The 17,099-nt window shown below is 33.9% G+C and overlaps 1 protein-coding gene across 1 annotated transcript in view; it reads right to left on the reverse strand.

Moving 5' to 3' along the window:
• Positions 1 to 1,059: 1,059 nt before the first annotated feature.
• Positions 1,060 to 17,099, reverse strand: part of LOC130220330 (PHD finger protein 20-like) — a gene marked incomplete at its 5' end in the record, with an annotated part of 29,262 nt that continues 13,222 nt past the window's right edge. Inside the window, 6 exons of the mRNA XM_056452692.1 lie at positions 1,060 to 2,635; positions 5,642 to 5,861; positions 8,651 to 9,053; positions 10,937 to 11,132; positions 12,355 to 12,454; positions 13,790 to 13,968. Coding sequence (XP_056308667.1) covers positions 2,490 to 2,635; positions 5,642 to 5,861; positions 8,651 to 9,053; positions 10,937 to 11,132; positions 12,355 to 12,454; positions 13,790 to 13,968 — 1,244 coding nt within the window. The remainder of the gene's footprint in view (positions 2,636 to 5,641; positions 5,862 to 8,650; positions 9,054 to 10,936; positions 11,133 to 12,354; positions 12,455 to 13,789; positions 13,969 to 17,099) is intronic.

Raw genomic sequence — 17,099 nt, forward strand, 5'->3', positions numbered from 1 at the left:
TAAAACAAGTTGTAAATTATGAAGCAATAAGAATTAAAAAGGCAATAAATGTGGGAAGAAATGGCTACTTTAAAAGTCATTACAACTTGGTTTGGTTTGACCAGTCGTTTTGGTGGCATTTAAGTATAGGTTGTTGTTTCAGTGATGGTAAATATTTTTGAGTTGAACAATCCAGTTAAATCAGTGTAATTCTGTTCGATATAATAAATTAACATATTTAACACAAGCTTAGTTTTAGAATTTATCAATTAACTTGCAATTTAAAAAAATCTATCTATCCATCTGTGTATCTTTCTACAGTTGCAATCAGAATTATTAAACCCCCTGAATTATTTGACCCTGTTTATTTCTTCACATTTTCTGTTTAACGAAGAGAAGATTTTTTCAACACATTTCTAAACATAATAGATTTAATAACTCATTTCTAATAACTGATTTATTTTATCTTTGCCATGATGACACTAAATAATATTTGGATATTTAAATAAAATAATATTTGTGAAAATTTCCTTGCTCTATTAAACATCATTTGGGAAATAGTAAAAAAAAAAAAAAATTCAAAGGGAGGCTAATAATTCTGTCTGTCTGTCTATCTATACATCTTATTTTCTTAGGTATAAATATGCAGCTATGCTTTTCTTTTTAAAAACTACTACTTATGCAAACAACATAAAGACATTTATCATTGGCTAAAAAGTAATCACACCAAGCATATTAAAGTTTGCTTTATATAAATAATAATATTGGTGTTTGTATATTAAGTGTTAATTATAATTACAATAGTCCACTAACTGGCAATAAAACAACAAAAATAAATAAAATAAATAGAAATGTTACTACACCGTAAAGCAATGCAGGGTTCACACAATGTATTTGTGTTGGGACAACATTAAGGAATTAAGTTAACTCATTAGTCTTTACAAATTTAAGTGGATTGAACATAAAAAAATTAAATTGTAGCAAAAAAAAGTGTCATTTCAGCTCATTTTAAATAAGTAGTTCGAATAAACAGCAATTTGTACTGAAAAAGCATCCAGTCCAAAGTAAAACCAAACAAGCTGGAGTTTAAATGTTTGCATTTATTTTCTTGCATTTGGATTATATGTCAATATTTTTCAGAACTTGTAGATTTCCAGGGACCCCTGACATAAAAGATGGCAACGATGAAAAAAAATTCACATAAAAAAGACGGCAATACTTATGATCCATAAGTAGATTTCCATTACTGGAAAGCAACAGGGCAGACGTAAATATATAATGCACAATACTGAGGAAGTCAATTGGTCAACCACTTATTAGTTGTACAAATAAACTTACAAAAAACAAATCAAATAAAAACACCCATCGGCAGGATTATATCAATCCACAGGCTTATAACAAATATTTGTGTTTGTGTGTGTTTAAAAGTGAATGACACTCAAATTTGCCTGAAGTAAGATTAAGCACATTTTTTGTATAAACAGTAATGATCTAAATGAAAAACTAAAATCCTAACACCACAGGGTGAGAACACTATAAAAAAAGACCCCAGCTTTTATCTCGTTTTCTCTAATCAATCAATACTCCATATAAAAGAAAACCAATGGACCAAAGTAAAATCAATAACTTAAATTCACAATTACAATAACTTAATAGGCATCTAATGTCTTGATTCAAAAATGCGTAGCCTCGAGAGCGACAGAAAAGTGAATAGAAACAATCAGAAATTAGAAGAAAAAAACGAAACAGACATACAGAGATACTCAGTCTGCAAGCGAACAACATTCTGTGCTTATATAATATGCGCCAGTGGAAAAAGACCACCGATTTGAAATGCAAGCAACATCAATTGTGTCAACAAAATAAAACAAACGGGATGGTTATAGGCAGAAAGCCCACAACTACAGTATTCACAACAGATCAAAGATTACAGAAAGTCTTTACTGTAAATGCAATAGTTTCAAATAAAAAAGAACACGTATCGAAGCAATAGGTTGGGTTATTTACAAGATCACATGACTCTCATAGCCATTTGTACAAATATAGAAGTAAAATGCAAGTATTTTCAGATTTAAAATATATATTTTGTATATTGTTACACTCATATTTAACATTTGTTTTGTTTTTTACTTTAACTACAGCAAAATACCCTTCAGTTCCTTTTTAAGCTCTTTATTGAGAGCGAAAATGTCCAAAAAAAACAATCACATATGAAGTAACACAAAATAATTATTTAGCATGTCAAGAACACAGAGGAAAAGACATAAAAAAATGAAACGATATCAAAATACCTGCTAGGCCTATGACAGACAGCTAAGTGCTACAATAAAGCATTATAAAATAAAAACTGTTGTTTGCATCAGATATCAGTTAGCTTCAATGTTCATCAGTCCAACAGACATGTGCCGCAGAAACATTAGCTTGCTTGATTTTTTTTAAGAGAGAAAGGAAAAAAACAAACAGGCACATGTATCTATTGGCGATTGAGTTTGAGCTGTTCTCTGGCGCCCTCACGAGGATGAGGAGCAGAGTGCGATCTGCTGGACTGTTCCCAGGTCAGTCAGGAGTTGCCGGATGCGATGTTTCAGCTGAGGGAGTCGAGCCAGTGGATCTGGAGGCTCCAGCTCACCTGTGTAGTCCAGCCAACTCTCCAGCACTGCACAGGAATTACAATGTGTAAAAAGAATTCAGATGTTTCAATATTTTACACTTCACAACAACTGCACACTATGAATAATTTATTAAGCATTAGCAAACAGTTCATCATTTATTAAGCATAAACTGAATAGACTGTAGTAAAATTTGAAATTACATCTAAAAAGAAAGGTAACACTCTACGTCAAAATTCACGGTATTAACAAACCATTTACTAACACTACTAACTTAATAATCTACTAATTAGCTGTGTATTAAAAGTTATTCGGTAGAAGTTGCTTTTAACTTTTGGGTAGGATTCAGGGATGCAGAATAAGATCATACTTACACTAACAACTAATGAACAGTTAATATCCTAATAATAGGCAGGTAATAAGCCAGTATTTATTAGCATGAATTGTGACAAACCAAAACAGTTTAAACATAGCTGAATAACAAGAATGTCAAAATACAACATAAAATTTGATCAAATATAATTACTTTACAATATAATAAAACTTTTCGATGTTATTCAGTCATGTTTAAACATTGTACAGTCATTTTATGTTTAGATATAAATGCAAAGATTAATTTTTCATATGAAACAGTTGAACAAGATTCATAATTGTATCTTGATTTTTTATTTATTTTTTTATTCTAAATCACTCTGTTGTTCAAAACTGCACCGTGGTGCTAATGTTATGTAAGGTGTATTTATATAGTGCATGACCATACACCTAAAGTGCTTCACAATCATGAGGGGGGTCTCTCCACACCACCACAAGTGTGCATATTTACATATATACAGTTCAAGTCAGAATTATTAGCCTCCCCTTTAATTTTTTTTTCTTTTTTAAATATTTCCCAAATGATGTTTAACAGAGCAAGGAAATGTTCACAGTATGTCTGATAATATTTTTTTCTTCTGGAGAAAGTCTTATTTGTTTTATTTCGGCTAGAATAAAAGCAATTTTACATTTTTTATGAACCATTTTAAGGTCAGTATTATTAGCCTTTTTAAGCAATATTTTGTTTTGATAGTCTACAGAACAAACCATCATTATACAATAACATGCCTAATTACCCTAACCTGCCTAGTTAACCTAATTAACCTAGTTATGCCTTTAAATGTCACTTTAAGCTGTATAGAGGTGTCTTGAAAAATATCAAGTAAAATATTATTTATCGTCATTATGGCAAAGATAAAATAAATTAGTTATTAGAAATTAGTTATTAAAATATTATGCTTAGAAGTTTGTTGAAAAAAAATCTCTCCGTTAAACAGAAATTTTGATAAAAATAAACAGGGGGGCTAATAATTCTGACTCTAATTGTATGTATGTATGTATGTATGTATGCATGTATGTATGTGTATATATATATTTATATATATGTGTATGTATATATATATACATATATACATATACATATACACACACACACATATTGTGATCGTGATTTTTAAAAGTTTGTTTATTTATTACTACCATTTGTTGAGGCTCCCCATATAGTTTGATAGAGCGCTTTTTTAACATTTATTGTATAACAGAAAAATCTACATTTTACATTTGGTACACATCATTTACAATTACAATCATTAAATTTACAATGGTGCCATTAAAGAATGAAAAAAGAAGAGGGAAACAACAACAGAAAACAAACAAAAAACAAAGAAATATGAACAGGTTATCTGACCTGAGGAAAGATAAATAATAGATAAAGAAATTGAGATTTAAGAGGGCAAAATAAGAAGATAATAGCAATTTAGAGATTTAATAGATTTTTCATATTAAAGGTCGTGCAAATGGTATGTTTTGAGTGCTTTCTTAATAAAATATTTTTTTTATTTTGTATAAATGCTATAAATATTGGCTTGCAATTTGAAAATTTACATTTAGGAATATAAAATCTGCATTAAAAAAGGATTAGGTTTATTATAAAGAAGACATTAAAAATTTTATTAAAAAACCCCAAATAATTACTCTTAAAGACACAATAAAATTCTGTGAAGTAATATTTGAGATAAATAAATTAACATCTCGCCATAATTGGAACACATAGTTGCATGACCAAAATAAGTTAGGAAGAGTTTCAGCATTTAGCTGCGGTCACACTGGGCTTTTCCTTCCATAGACTTCCATTCATCACACGCGAATGCGTCAGACTGGAAACGCAAGGTCATGCGTCAAGTTTTGCAGGTTGCTGCGGTGCAAAGTTCAAGCTTGTTGAACTCTGACCTGCGAAATCGCATCACTTGACTGCGTGAGACCAATCGAGGATCAAAACAGGACCTCTCTGGACAGAAATTTATAACATGGAGCAAATCGCTCGCTTTTTTTAATGTCTAATCATCTTGATTAATCCCGCCCCTTTTCGCAGTGCTGTACGACAGAATTTCATTCTGACAAAAAAAAAGCAATTTGTATCAGTTATCAGTTTGTATCAAGTCTGACCCAAATCTTTTTAAGAAGTTTTAGACAGGGTAAATGTTAAAATAATTAGTAATAATTTACATAAAAAATGTTAATAATAATTTAAAAGATATTTTCTTTAGCTATTAGTAAGAAAAAACTTTTGCTGTATGGACTATATAAATTTTGATATAGCGCTTGGACCCGGAAGCCGCTTTGCGTGACGTCACACTTAACAAGCGGATGTACTTGCACAAATACTTAAAAGGCTTTTATCGCCACCTGTTGGTTCGGTGTTCCCTAAACATGCATCACTGTGCGTTTTTGTGATTTCATATAGAGAATATTTTAAATGACCTCACTGTAACTGGAGTTTTGGAAAATCTTCACCCTGGCCAGAGTATTCAGAAAGTGTCACCTGAAACTTTTTCATGCGGACAACCACCCAGAACACATAAAGCACATTATATATGTGCTTGTAAGTCAACATCATTCTAATGTCTTTTATTTTAGTATTGATGTTTAATGAATTATGAACTATTTTCTAATGCTTAAATAATTCATAGTAACAATAAAGTGTTACCAAATATGTTTATAACAAACTGTTTTAGTCTCACCGTCAAGTTCTCGCTCGATGAGGTCCATTCTGTGCGTGACCTCATCCTGCACCGCTTCGATGTGCTCCAGCAGATTGAGCTGCCACTGCTGGTGAAGCACATAGTCAGGGTCAGGCTTGGGGTCAGGGGTCACAGGGTCAGGCTCCTCTTCCTTGATTTCAACCCCACAACTCTTTTCCTGCTCTGCGGACACCAGTCGTTTCATTCGGCTCTCCAGTTCCTGAACAGCACAAACCAATGAGATGCATTACTGATGATGTCAAATCTCAAACAAACAAAGATGTTGCAACTCAAATGTGGTGTCACAATTTGCATTCTCTCTAGTATTTGAAAATAAAAATTAACGATCCATTAATGCGGAAGTATTATGTCTCAAAGCTAGCATAATTTTGTGTTACACAATCAAAAGTATGTATTTTACTTTACAAGTACATACTTTTATAATGTAGTTGTCATGAGGGGCATGTGGCTAAGAGTCAATGGAACACAGTGAGGCCAGTAATGCGATCGCTGATGAGCGTCACCTGTGTGCATCACCTGTCTCAAGTCCCACAGAGAAGTGGAGGTATAAAAGGACACGTGACAACAGTGAAAGATGAGAGAGGGAGCAACTTTGAGAGAGCAACTTTGTTTGTGGGTGGTACCGGCATTGCTCTATTCCCATGGCTCTCAAATTATAGTAGTACGTGAATTAGGATGCAGCAAATGGGTCAGTGTTGTTCACATAACATTCCAAATCAAATTAATTTTCATATTACGACAGATTAAAATGCTAATGCTAATAAAAACTGATGATGATCTTCTATGTGCAACAAGCTGCAATTATTCAGAGATGATACTAAATATTTTTATTGGATCTGAAAATATCTGAAAAATATGTTGAACTGGAGCTGATTTGACAACTCTAATTATTTTGCGAAACAGATCTTAAACTAATCTGAGACATCAAAGTGGTTTTAAAAGCATTTCTAAACAATTGTCATTGCTTTGAAAATATATCTTAAACCAGTACAATAACATAACAGATCTCAAACTGAAACTGATTTGAAAAAACCTTAAACTGGTATAAAATTAGATTACTTGTTTGAAAACAATTCAATTTATATTGAAAACTGGTTTAAAAACAGATCTCAAACTGTATTGAATGAAAAGAAGGCATTAACTCATTTGAAAATATATTTGAAACTGGTGCACTTTCTAACAGAGATTGACCAATTGCAATTTCCGATTTTTAGATAAGTGCGCGCTGCTGATATTGATTTTCTTTCAAAGAGTTATAATTGACAGCATATGCAAACAAAATATCCTTTCAATTTTAAATGAAAGTATATTTATTAGAGGTGTGAACCTATACTGGTCTCACAGTTCGGTTAAATTCGATATCTCTGTGCATCACGGTGCACTGACGATGCTTTTTATACACAATTTTATATTTTACTTCACAGCACAAGAAAAATGTATAAATATTATTATATTTATATATTTTTGGTAATACAATATTGTCCTTTAATACAAGCAGTCAGATATATAAACTACCTTTAAAAACTCAAGTACACGCAGAGAACAACATGAGCATTTATAGCAAATAAACAAATGTAAATATTCTGTTAGCTTACTGAGCCTTGTCAAGCGAGTTCTTACACCCCTATGATTGGTCACGCGCTCAACAGAAAGGGCTGTGATTGGCTCTAACGGTCTGGCGCTGTTCACAGATGAGTGACACTGATAAACGGCAGCGGCGATTACAGCTGATTCATGATAGATGCGGTGTAGAAAACTTGCTCTGCAGACACGCACTCGTGTCTGGATCATGAAGTAACGCTGTAACAGCCGAGAGGAGAGTAAAAAAGTCATGCCAGCAGGTCAAATGGGTCACAGTGAGAGAGAGAGAGAGAGAGAGAGAAATGTAGTTTACTTTCATTCTCTCAATCGCAGTGAAATAGGGTCTTCTGCTGAAAGTGTCTTTGAAAGACTGTCCAGCAAACACACATGCAGTGAAACTGTGCAGTTTCTGCGTTTTTAAGTAGTTGGAGCGCTGTTAATGCTCCCGTTCGCCTCCCTCGCCATAGTAAGCTATGGAGACATAGCGCATATATGATAAATGACATCAGTACATAATAACCGGTTATGATTATTACTGAACCGACACCGAATTGTCCGCGTCTGCATCGCGGTGCACGAAGAGACAATTAATTTTGACACCCCTTATATTTATATAATATCCTTAGGAATTTTATTAGACTTAAAATAAACATTAGTTTCCCCCAAACAACAACAATTTCCCACTTTTTATAACTATTTTCCAACTACTATGTAATCTAACAACATGTTATCATCTGACTGTGACCATTTCTGTAATGTCATTGCCTGCACTGCCACTAACAGTCAAGCCATTCATGCAAAAAATATATATAAAAAATAATAAAATAAAATAAAAACTTACTTGGCCACTCTACTTTCTAATTACCAGTTTGATTATCAACTTGTTGGTAAACAGATACAGGGTGTACTCACACTAGACTATCTGAACCCTTTCTGAGCATAGTTCGGTTGGGCGGTCCTGGCCCAGTTGGCAGAGGTAATCTGTAGTGTGGTTGGGTTGGGTTTGGGCTTTTAAGTGACTGTTTCATATGTATTTTTTAATCATTCTTACTTTTCAATGAACGCAAACTGTCATAGTTTATCAAAGATGCAAACCCATCGCTGCACATCAGCTGCACCTCCTAAGCAAGCCTCCTAATATGTGCAGCATAGATTGTAGACTGGTTTACAAGTAGACTATTCAATTATTCATTGAAAATAGTATTCAAACTGGTGAAAGCTATAAAAAATGTGTGATTTAGTGTAGCAATCAGGCAGGATAATGATCTAATAACTGATAGTCCTAAGCTGTGATTAGTTGTGTACTAACAAACAAACAAAACAAAAATTGCGAGCATGCACTGGCCAAGAAGCTTCTGTCTGTACTGTGCACTTGAACAAATATGTAAGTAACTGCCTGTGGCTTACCTTACTAAAGGAGCGATCAGCCAGCTTGTGTTGCTCATGGTCCAGCTGCGTGCCATACCTCTGCTCTGCCATCTCCAGCAGGTCCTCGGTGCTCCTGAGACTGTCCTCTAGCTCAGAGCCGCCTCGTGTCTCCACCACTAGTCTTCTCTCCACCGCCGGGTAGTAGGTACGGGGTTTCTGATAGCAGTGCTCACTGCTAATGTACGAGTCCTGGAAAGAGCAATGTGTCTCCATAGGCGACGGGGCTTCACTCTTTAGTGTCTCAAACTCATTCTCTCCCATTTCAGGAGGCGAGGGCGGCAATGGAGTAGCGATGCCAGAGTCACCTGCCATCCTCCTCCGCAGGCCGTCGGCATGTTTCCAGGGCTGCCGCCAGAGTTTCAGGTCCGGATGGGCTTGTGTCCTAAAACAGGGTGCAGCTTTGATTCATAACTGTATTACTTAACTCTTGAGCACTGTTCAAATGTACTACCCTTTCGTTATGTTGGTGGCTGTTTTTGCCTCATTGATTTCCATTAAATTGAAATTTTTTGATTGCAAAGCCTAAATGCATTCTTAATTGTTGCTGTTTTTTGCTGTATTTTCTCAAACAGGATTCATACAGGCACAACTTAATGAAAATTAAGGACTTTTAAGCACATTTTCCAGCACCTATTTTTATTTTCAAGACTGACACGCAACGCATTGAACACCGGAAAATCTCACCAATCCATAAACACATTCCATAAGAACTATCTATTGATTCATACAAATAAAAAACATTAATAATATAACAATAAATTAATAATATAAAATTACTTTTTTCATTTATTGATGTTCTCACAGATGAAAAGAGAACAAAAAATTTGTACTCAAGTAAAAATACTATTATATTGCTAAAAACAAAATAACTAATATTGAGTAAAAGTACACAGTACTGTTTTAAAAAACTACTTGGTGTACTAATTAGTTACATTTGAAAAAAACATCAGATTTTCATTACAGCCCTTCTTTAAGTGTAAACATTTTTTTCTGGCGTGAAAAAAGGCATACAAATTCTTCTTGTTAATTTGAAGCATTTTTCAACAAAACAAGCCAATTTACCAGGTTTTCCAGGACTTGAATTTGTAAATGCACTTCTGCGAACCCAGTAAAAATAAGATGTCACCTAAAATCAATCTATTTGCTGAAAAACAGAGCGTTGTGGCCAAATTAAGACTCAAAATCATCCCAGAGTGGATGAAAACATCCCCAACAGCACACAGATGTTAACAATGGTTAAATTAAGGTTTTTTTTTTAATCACACTGCATTTAACCCTGGGTTAGCATCATTCTCTGCATTTAACCACAGGTATCTCACTACAGGAACATTTATTGATTTAAAAGCATGGTTCGCACCACTTTTTACCTGAGGTTATGAATAAAGCATAAATACACAACCCTTTGTGCCATATTAGTCTCGAAGCCTACATGAGAGCTCGGGAAAAAAAATGAAGCACTGGAAGACTAGGCTTGGGTATCCTTTAGTTTTTTTGTGTGTTTGTTTGTTTTGAGTTTTTATAAATTAATACTTTTATATGCCTGAACTGATGCTTTAAAAATAGAGCCATAATGACCAACTCATTTTTATTTTGTACTTAACACTGAACAATTTATGAACAATTTATGAACAGTCCTAATAACATAACAGTAGTCAGTATACTTGGTATGCTATAAACCAGCTTCAGATTTCAATAATTTTTTTGTAGAAATATGACCAAATGTAACTTCTCTCTGCAAAATATGTCCTTGTCCCTGTCTTGAGATATGTAGATATGTTTAAAATTATGTAGAGTGCAATACATTTTTCTTTTTGACAATCGTTATGACCCTGACATTGTACCATGCAATAACTTGCAGTGACTGTACTTTTTTACAAATGTTATGACCAATAAAAATATCTTTCTACACATACAAAAACACATAATTTGTAAGTCATCGCATATGGGGTTATTGCCATTTTCAGTACTGCTGCCTCTCCTTCATTTCCTTCATTTGTAGTCAAAAATCAACTAAGATAATCAATATATTAATATTATTAGATAAAAATAATAAAAAAATATTCTTAGCAGTCAATAATATATAAAGATGTGCAACACTAAAGATTATGTAAAAATATTGTATGCTGCGTACATCCACTGGCCTTGCAAAAATGCAAATCAGGTCATTAACCACAGACTAAATAAGAGCACTCTGAAACATGGATTATGATAACCCCAATATTCTGAAAGTCCAGGGTGAAAAAGTAGAGTAGCAGAGTAACTCACTGTAGAATGCTCATCTTGAGCTGAAGGCCGTTGAGGACCTCAAACACTCGGTGGACGTCTCCTAGAAGCTGATGTGCTGCCGTCACCTTCTTACTGTTCTGGTGAGAGTAGTTCTCCTCCAGGAAAGACAAGCCGTACATGTGTCCACTGCTCAGCCAGTCTTTATCATACCAGTATCTCTGACTCTGCCTCTGAGCTGCACATACAGGCACACACACTTCTACATCACAAAACTGAATACCAGATCCACACACAGGGTTTAATACACAATCCAGACACTCTAATATCCACCTTTTTTCTACGCTCTATGATGCTTTGCTTGAATTACGAGAGTATCTTTGATTAAACTGTTAAAAATCTGTGAATTATTTTATAACACTGGCTACAATGGTATTATTCTCCTTACAGTTCATCCATTCAATATTAAAAGGAAACATTAGAAATAACTTTCAGTTGACCCTTAATACCACCAAAAACGATAATGCACGATAATGAAAAAAAAAACTCATTGCAAATATAAAATTTTTCTGCAATAAATATTTCGATATAGAGTATTATTTCACCAGATGAAAACAAAAATAATAATTTTATATTTGATTAGGATGATTTTGTAGAGGAGCGTTTCTGCATAAAATATAATACACCAAATCACAAGCATTGATAAAACTGTAGAGCAAAGACAGAAAAAAAAGAAAAAAATAAGTGTTTTCTGGGAGTCTAGCAGTATTCAGCTATACAAATTGAATAATCATGAATCAAAACATGAAATAACTGTATAAACTTCATCGTATTCATCGTACACAAATACAAGTAATCTAAAGTTACACACATTTTAATTTTGGTGCCTGAATACTTTAAAGTACATTGAAATGCTTAAACTGTCACAGGCAACACATGCAAATGATTTGATTCAATTGATAAATGATCATTTTTTGTTAAATATATGGTTCAACTTTGCAATGACTCCACAAATCATGTGTGTTTTCAACTTTAACTGATGCAATGACTATTGTGGATGCGCACAGTGATATCGATGCTGAAACTATATATATATTGTCCAGCCCTACTTTCCACAGCAAAATTATGGATGTGTTGAATATTACAGTACTGCAGGGAAGACAATGAAAAAATAATCTGGAGAAACAAAACACAGTGAACTCCACAGCACTTTGGCCACAGATATACTTGTGATATTAACGTGATATTAAAATACCAAGTGTAACCTTATTTTCATGACAAATAAAAATAAAGCACAAAGTTTCCACTGTATATGGATTATTTGAAGTGATTTCAGTTGTTTTGAATGGAAGTTTCTCAAACCAAAAGTGCAACTCAATATTTTGAAACGCAGCTGTCTAATACAGAAAAAGGTGGAAATAGATCATATATGCTAAAGTGAGATGGACCGGGTCTCTCACCTGGTGGGTCTCTGCAGATATAGCAGCTGTAACTGTCGGGCACACTGTCCTCATAGAGACCCATACACGTCCCGTGCTGCCAGCACAGACACTCGTCACACTGTAGACAGCAAAACACCCTTTAATCTCCCAGACCCTCACTAAATTAAATGGAGTTTATATACTTTATATTAAACAATAATTTATATACTAAACAAATCTTTTCAGGAACACTAATAATCATGAGATGATGTATTAAAAGACTTTAAAGATCAGAATCCAGTCCCAAATACTAAATACTTTTCATTAAAACATACAGTTGAAGTCAGAATTATTAGCCCCACTGAATTATTAGCCCCCGTTTATTTTTTTAACAGAAAGAAGATTTTTTTCAACACATTTATAAACATAATAGTTTAAATAATTCATTTCTAATAACTGATTTCTTTTATCTTTGCCATGATGACAGTACATTTTACTAGATATTTTTACAGACACTCCTATACAGATTACAGTGACATTTAAAAAAAATGTAAAACTGCTTTTATTCTAGCCGAAATAAAACAAATAAGACTTTCTCCAGAAGAAAAAATATTATCATCAGACATACTGTGAATTTCCTTGCTCTGTTAAAGATCAATTGGGAAATATTTAAAAAAGAAAAAAAAATTAATGGGGGCTAATAATTCTGACTTCAACTGTATATGCTCTGCTACTATCCTTTTAATTATTTTGTTTGATCTGTCAGCAAGTTGTTGTCAATAATTTAACATTTGGTGCATAAAATACAAAAAAGGTCTGATCTGTACTTATTGAAATACTCATTTAGCTGATTATTTTATCCAAAGTGACTTAAAGGGAGTATAAAAAGCACTTCAAATCAGCAGAGAGCAGCAGCATATACATGCTATGACAAGTCTCTTTTTATATAATTTCTATATGGACAGATCTGAATATTCTTAGTGCTCACAAAACTATACGATAAGCTAAATGATTATGGAGCCTTATTTGAGACAAATTAAGACATGTTATATACATAAGTTTTTTGAAACAATGAAATGGCATATTCAATATGCTTTCTATGCATTCAACATATTTGTGTAAATTTGATACAGACACTAAAAATGGACAGTTCTTTATATTACAACTATTACTAATGTAATATATATTAATATAGTGCACAGTTGATGCATTTATTTAGGCAAAACAAACTCAGATTTTTCCATAAACATACAGTAATATGAAATAATATTTGAATACATTTCAAACAATTTCATTGCAATGTGTGTTTCAAAATGTTGCTTAATAGTACTGTATGTTCATTGTCAAACGTAACAGAGTTGCCAAAATAAATGCATTAACTGAAAAAAAGAAAATTCACAGAAAGAAACAAACACTCTTCAAAATGACATAAAAAAAAAAAAGTCAGAAGCAGATTCAGAGAATGGTAGTTGACCTGTATCATGAAGTCGTTCTCCTCCTGCACTTCACAAATACAGCGTACGATCTCAGAGCTGTGAGTGACTGTTTCCACCCCCTGCTCCGAGAGCGGGACGTTCAGATCCAGCTCAGTGTCAGACTCGTCCTCACTCCATACTGGACTGTCCGAGGACAAATCACTGCTGCTGTCTTCACCTGGAGGACACAACAACAACACATCACTCACAGCAGCAGATTTCAGCTCTGTTTTTATATCCCGCTTCTTAAGTTGTGTCGTATGACATACAGTTTCCAGGTCCAAGCCACTACTCTTATGAACTGGGGAAACTCAATCTCAATAGTTTTTATGACCCATATTAAGTCACATCAGACAATAAAGTCAGCGTGTACTGGAAGTTGCTAAGACTTTTATTTCAGTATGTAGATGTACTTCATACTGAAATGAAGAGGCTTTTTTTTGCGCATCATTCCCTCATAGCAAACTAACGGTAAGAGAGGGTATTAATATGCAGCTGCTATGGAAACCCTCATGATGATCAGAAGATTGGTTGTTGACGTCAGCAAAAGAAAGGCTACTCCAAACGGTAAAGCAAATCGTCTTTGAAGATTGCCAAAACAAACAATTTCTTTCAGTCGATTAACTTGCACAGATTAAAGGTTATAGGGTATAAGCGGAACTATGCTAAAGGAGTTTTAATTTGTCAGTAACCTGGGTTAAGCGCTTCTGATGAACTGTGTGCCATTGCAAAATCGGCGCATTTAGGGTCTGTTTTCTTTAAAAATCAGCGATCTCACTGACTGAGTGACATCCGATATAAAGTGGCTCTCAGACTGTACAAGCAGCACTGCATTAAATGACATTTTCCCCGCCATGTCTTTAAAATGCGAACATTCATCTTACATCGTATATTCAATGGAGGTTCTGCGCTAGCCTGCTGATTCTGACGGGCGCGTGCGAGTAAACGGCTTTTTGTCTCGTTTTACTCTTCAACAACTAAATGAATGCCAAAGTCTATTTAACTGATTGTATTTCAATTACGTTACAACATCGATGCTGTAAAAGGAACTGTACAAAATAGAAGAAAGTCACATTAACCATTCACCGGAAGTTTATCAGTATGGGAAAAAAGCACTAGTTCCGCAAATTTTCGTCCATCACAAAATAATTAGAATCAGGTTTGAGGGATTTTTTCCACATTCACACAGGAGTTTTGACAATTTAGGACTACCCTACAAGTGAAAGGTAAAATCTAAAAAGGCGTCGGGGAAACTAATTCACTTCACTCGCAACACAAAGGCCTTTATGATAAGCAAAGTATGCAATTTAAGACATATTGATTTCAAAATGAACTAAACGCTTTGTCAAAGACTATAAAGTAACGTTAATAAGGTTAACATTAATACGCATCGGACTGGTGAGCAGGAGGAGTCTGTTAGGTTGTAATAACTCCCCAAACCCTTTTCCCAATCTTTCCGAATGAAATGCCTAAAAATTTTATCTGAAATATCCAACATCCCAAAATTTTCAGTCCACAGTAGAAAAAAACAAAACAAAACAAATCACACGCACTGTTTTGTCATTTAATATTCTGTTTCTCTAAGACCTGTGTCACAATACGAAAAATGGTTGCAGCTTCTGGTTCATGGGGACTTTAATTATTCACCTTAAGAAGACCAATGTGAGCTAGCAAAATAAGCATTTTACCTTTTGATTTCACACAGACGTTAAAGTTCATGACTGCATTTTAGGCAACATTTTAATCATTTATAAATACTAGAATAATACAAAGATTACGATAATGATTTTCAATAGTATTACAGCCACTGAGCTTATATTTGGTACTATTTGTTGTTCACTTCTGTCATGTGACAGTGTTTGGACCCAGAAAATGTGATGCATGATATCATACAGTACTTAACAAGCAGGTAGTCAAACGATCTGCTACACTAACACACATGCAAAAACACACGCTAATCTAACACTAGAGAGAATGATCTACACAGTAGTAATGACTAAACATCTAGAACAGAGTCCCTCCAGGATTAAGAAAGTCAAATTTAAGACTTTAAGATTACCATGAATGTAATTTTAGACCTTGTTGGATCGTAATACAGTGAATTATACAAAAAAATTTTTAAAATACTACAAAAAATGTGTGAGAGCATTTCAATGAGTTTTAAAGGTATATAAAACTATTTAAGACATAGAATGGGATACTTGAGTGAATTTAAGACTTTAAGGATTATTTCACTTCCAAGATAAGCATTTTTTGATAATGTACTCACTCCTTTTTCATTTAACTCAAAAAAAAAAAAAAAAAGGTTTTTAAGGGTTTTAATCTAGCACTACGGCTCTGTGATGCAAGCTTGTGTAGTTAAAAAGCATCCTCTTTTTTATTTTAGTTTGTTTATTGCTACATCAGCCACTAATGGCTATTTAATGGCAAGATAAATATAGATAAAAAACATATAACATGATAATAATAACTTCATAATTCAATAAGCTCCTCCCCTTTAAAAAAAAAAACAGCCAATAGCGTTTTATCACAGCTTTTCCAATGAGAGTGCTTGAGAACACTGAAAAGCAAATAATTAGTGTCTCGAAGGGAGGCTTTGAGACATATCAAATATAGAGCATTTGATTGGTCAGAAGATTTAAGAAACTGAAGTATGAGGTGATGTCAAAATAATTGTTGATCCATGCAAGATTTGGATGTTTATATCTTCTTAATTCTGTTAATTCTGTCGTGCCAACAGCCTAGTCGTTTAGTGCGCCGACATATAGCACCATGGAGCTCATGGCGAGCCGAGTTCGATTCCTGACTCGAGGTCCTTTGCCGACCCTTCCCCTCCCTCTGCTCCTAATACGTGTCTGTAACCTTCACTGTCCTGTCCAAATTAAAAGTGAAAAACCCATAAAAAATTATATAAAAAAAAAGAATCAGGAATTCTCTCACGGTGCATCATGGGATAGTGTAGCGTCAATCAGAAGTAGTAGGTCATCTGGGTAATTCTCACGTTCTGTTTTTTGTATTATATAAAATCGGACATACTACTTGGCTCGCACATTGTTTTTAGCATACTATACAGTATGGAAGTATGTGATTTTGGATGCAGCCATTGTGTTCAAAGCAAAAAAAGTTCTTGTTTTTACCCAGACATTTAAAATGAATATATTTTAGATCAGTAATCACAATACTGTGAAACCGTGAAATCAACCGCCAACTTATCCAGCATATGTTTTACACAGTGGATGCCCTTCCAGCTGCAACCCAGTACTGGGAAACATCCATACACTCATTCACAAACATACATTACGGAAAAGT

This window comes from Danio aesculapii, unplaced genomic scaffold (genome assembly GCF_903798145.1).
Source record: "Danio aesculapii unplaced genomic scaffold, fDanAes4.1, whole genome shotgun sequence".
Classification (NCBI taxonomy): Eukaryota; Metazoa; Chordata; class Actinopteri; order Cypriniformes; family Danionidae; genus Danio; species Danio aesculapii.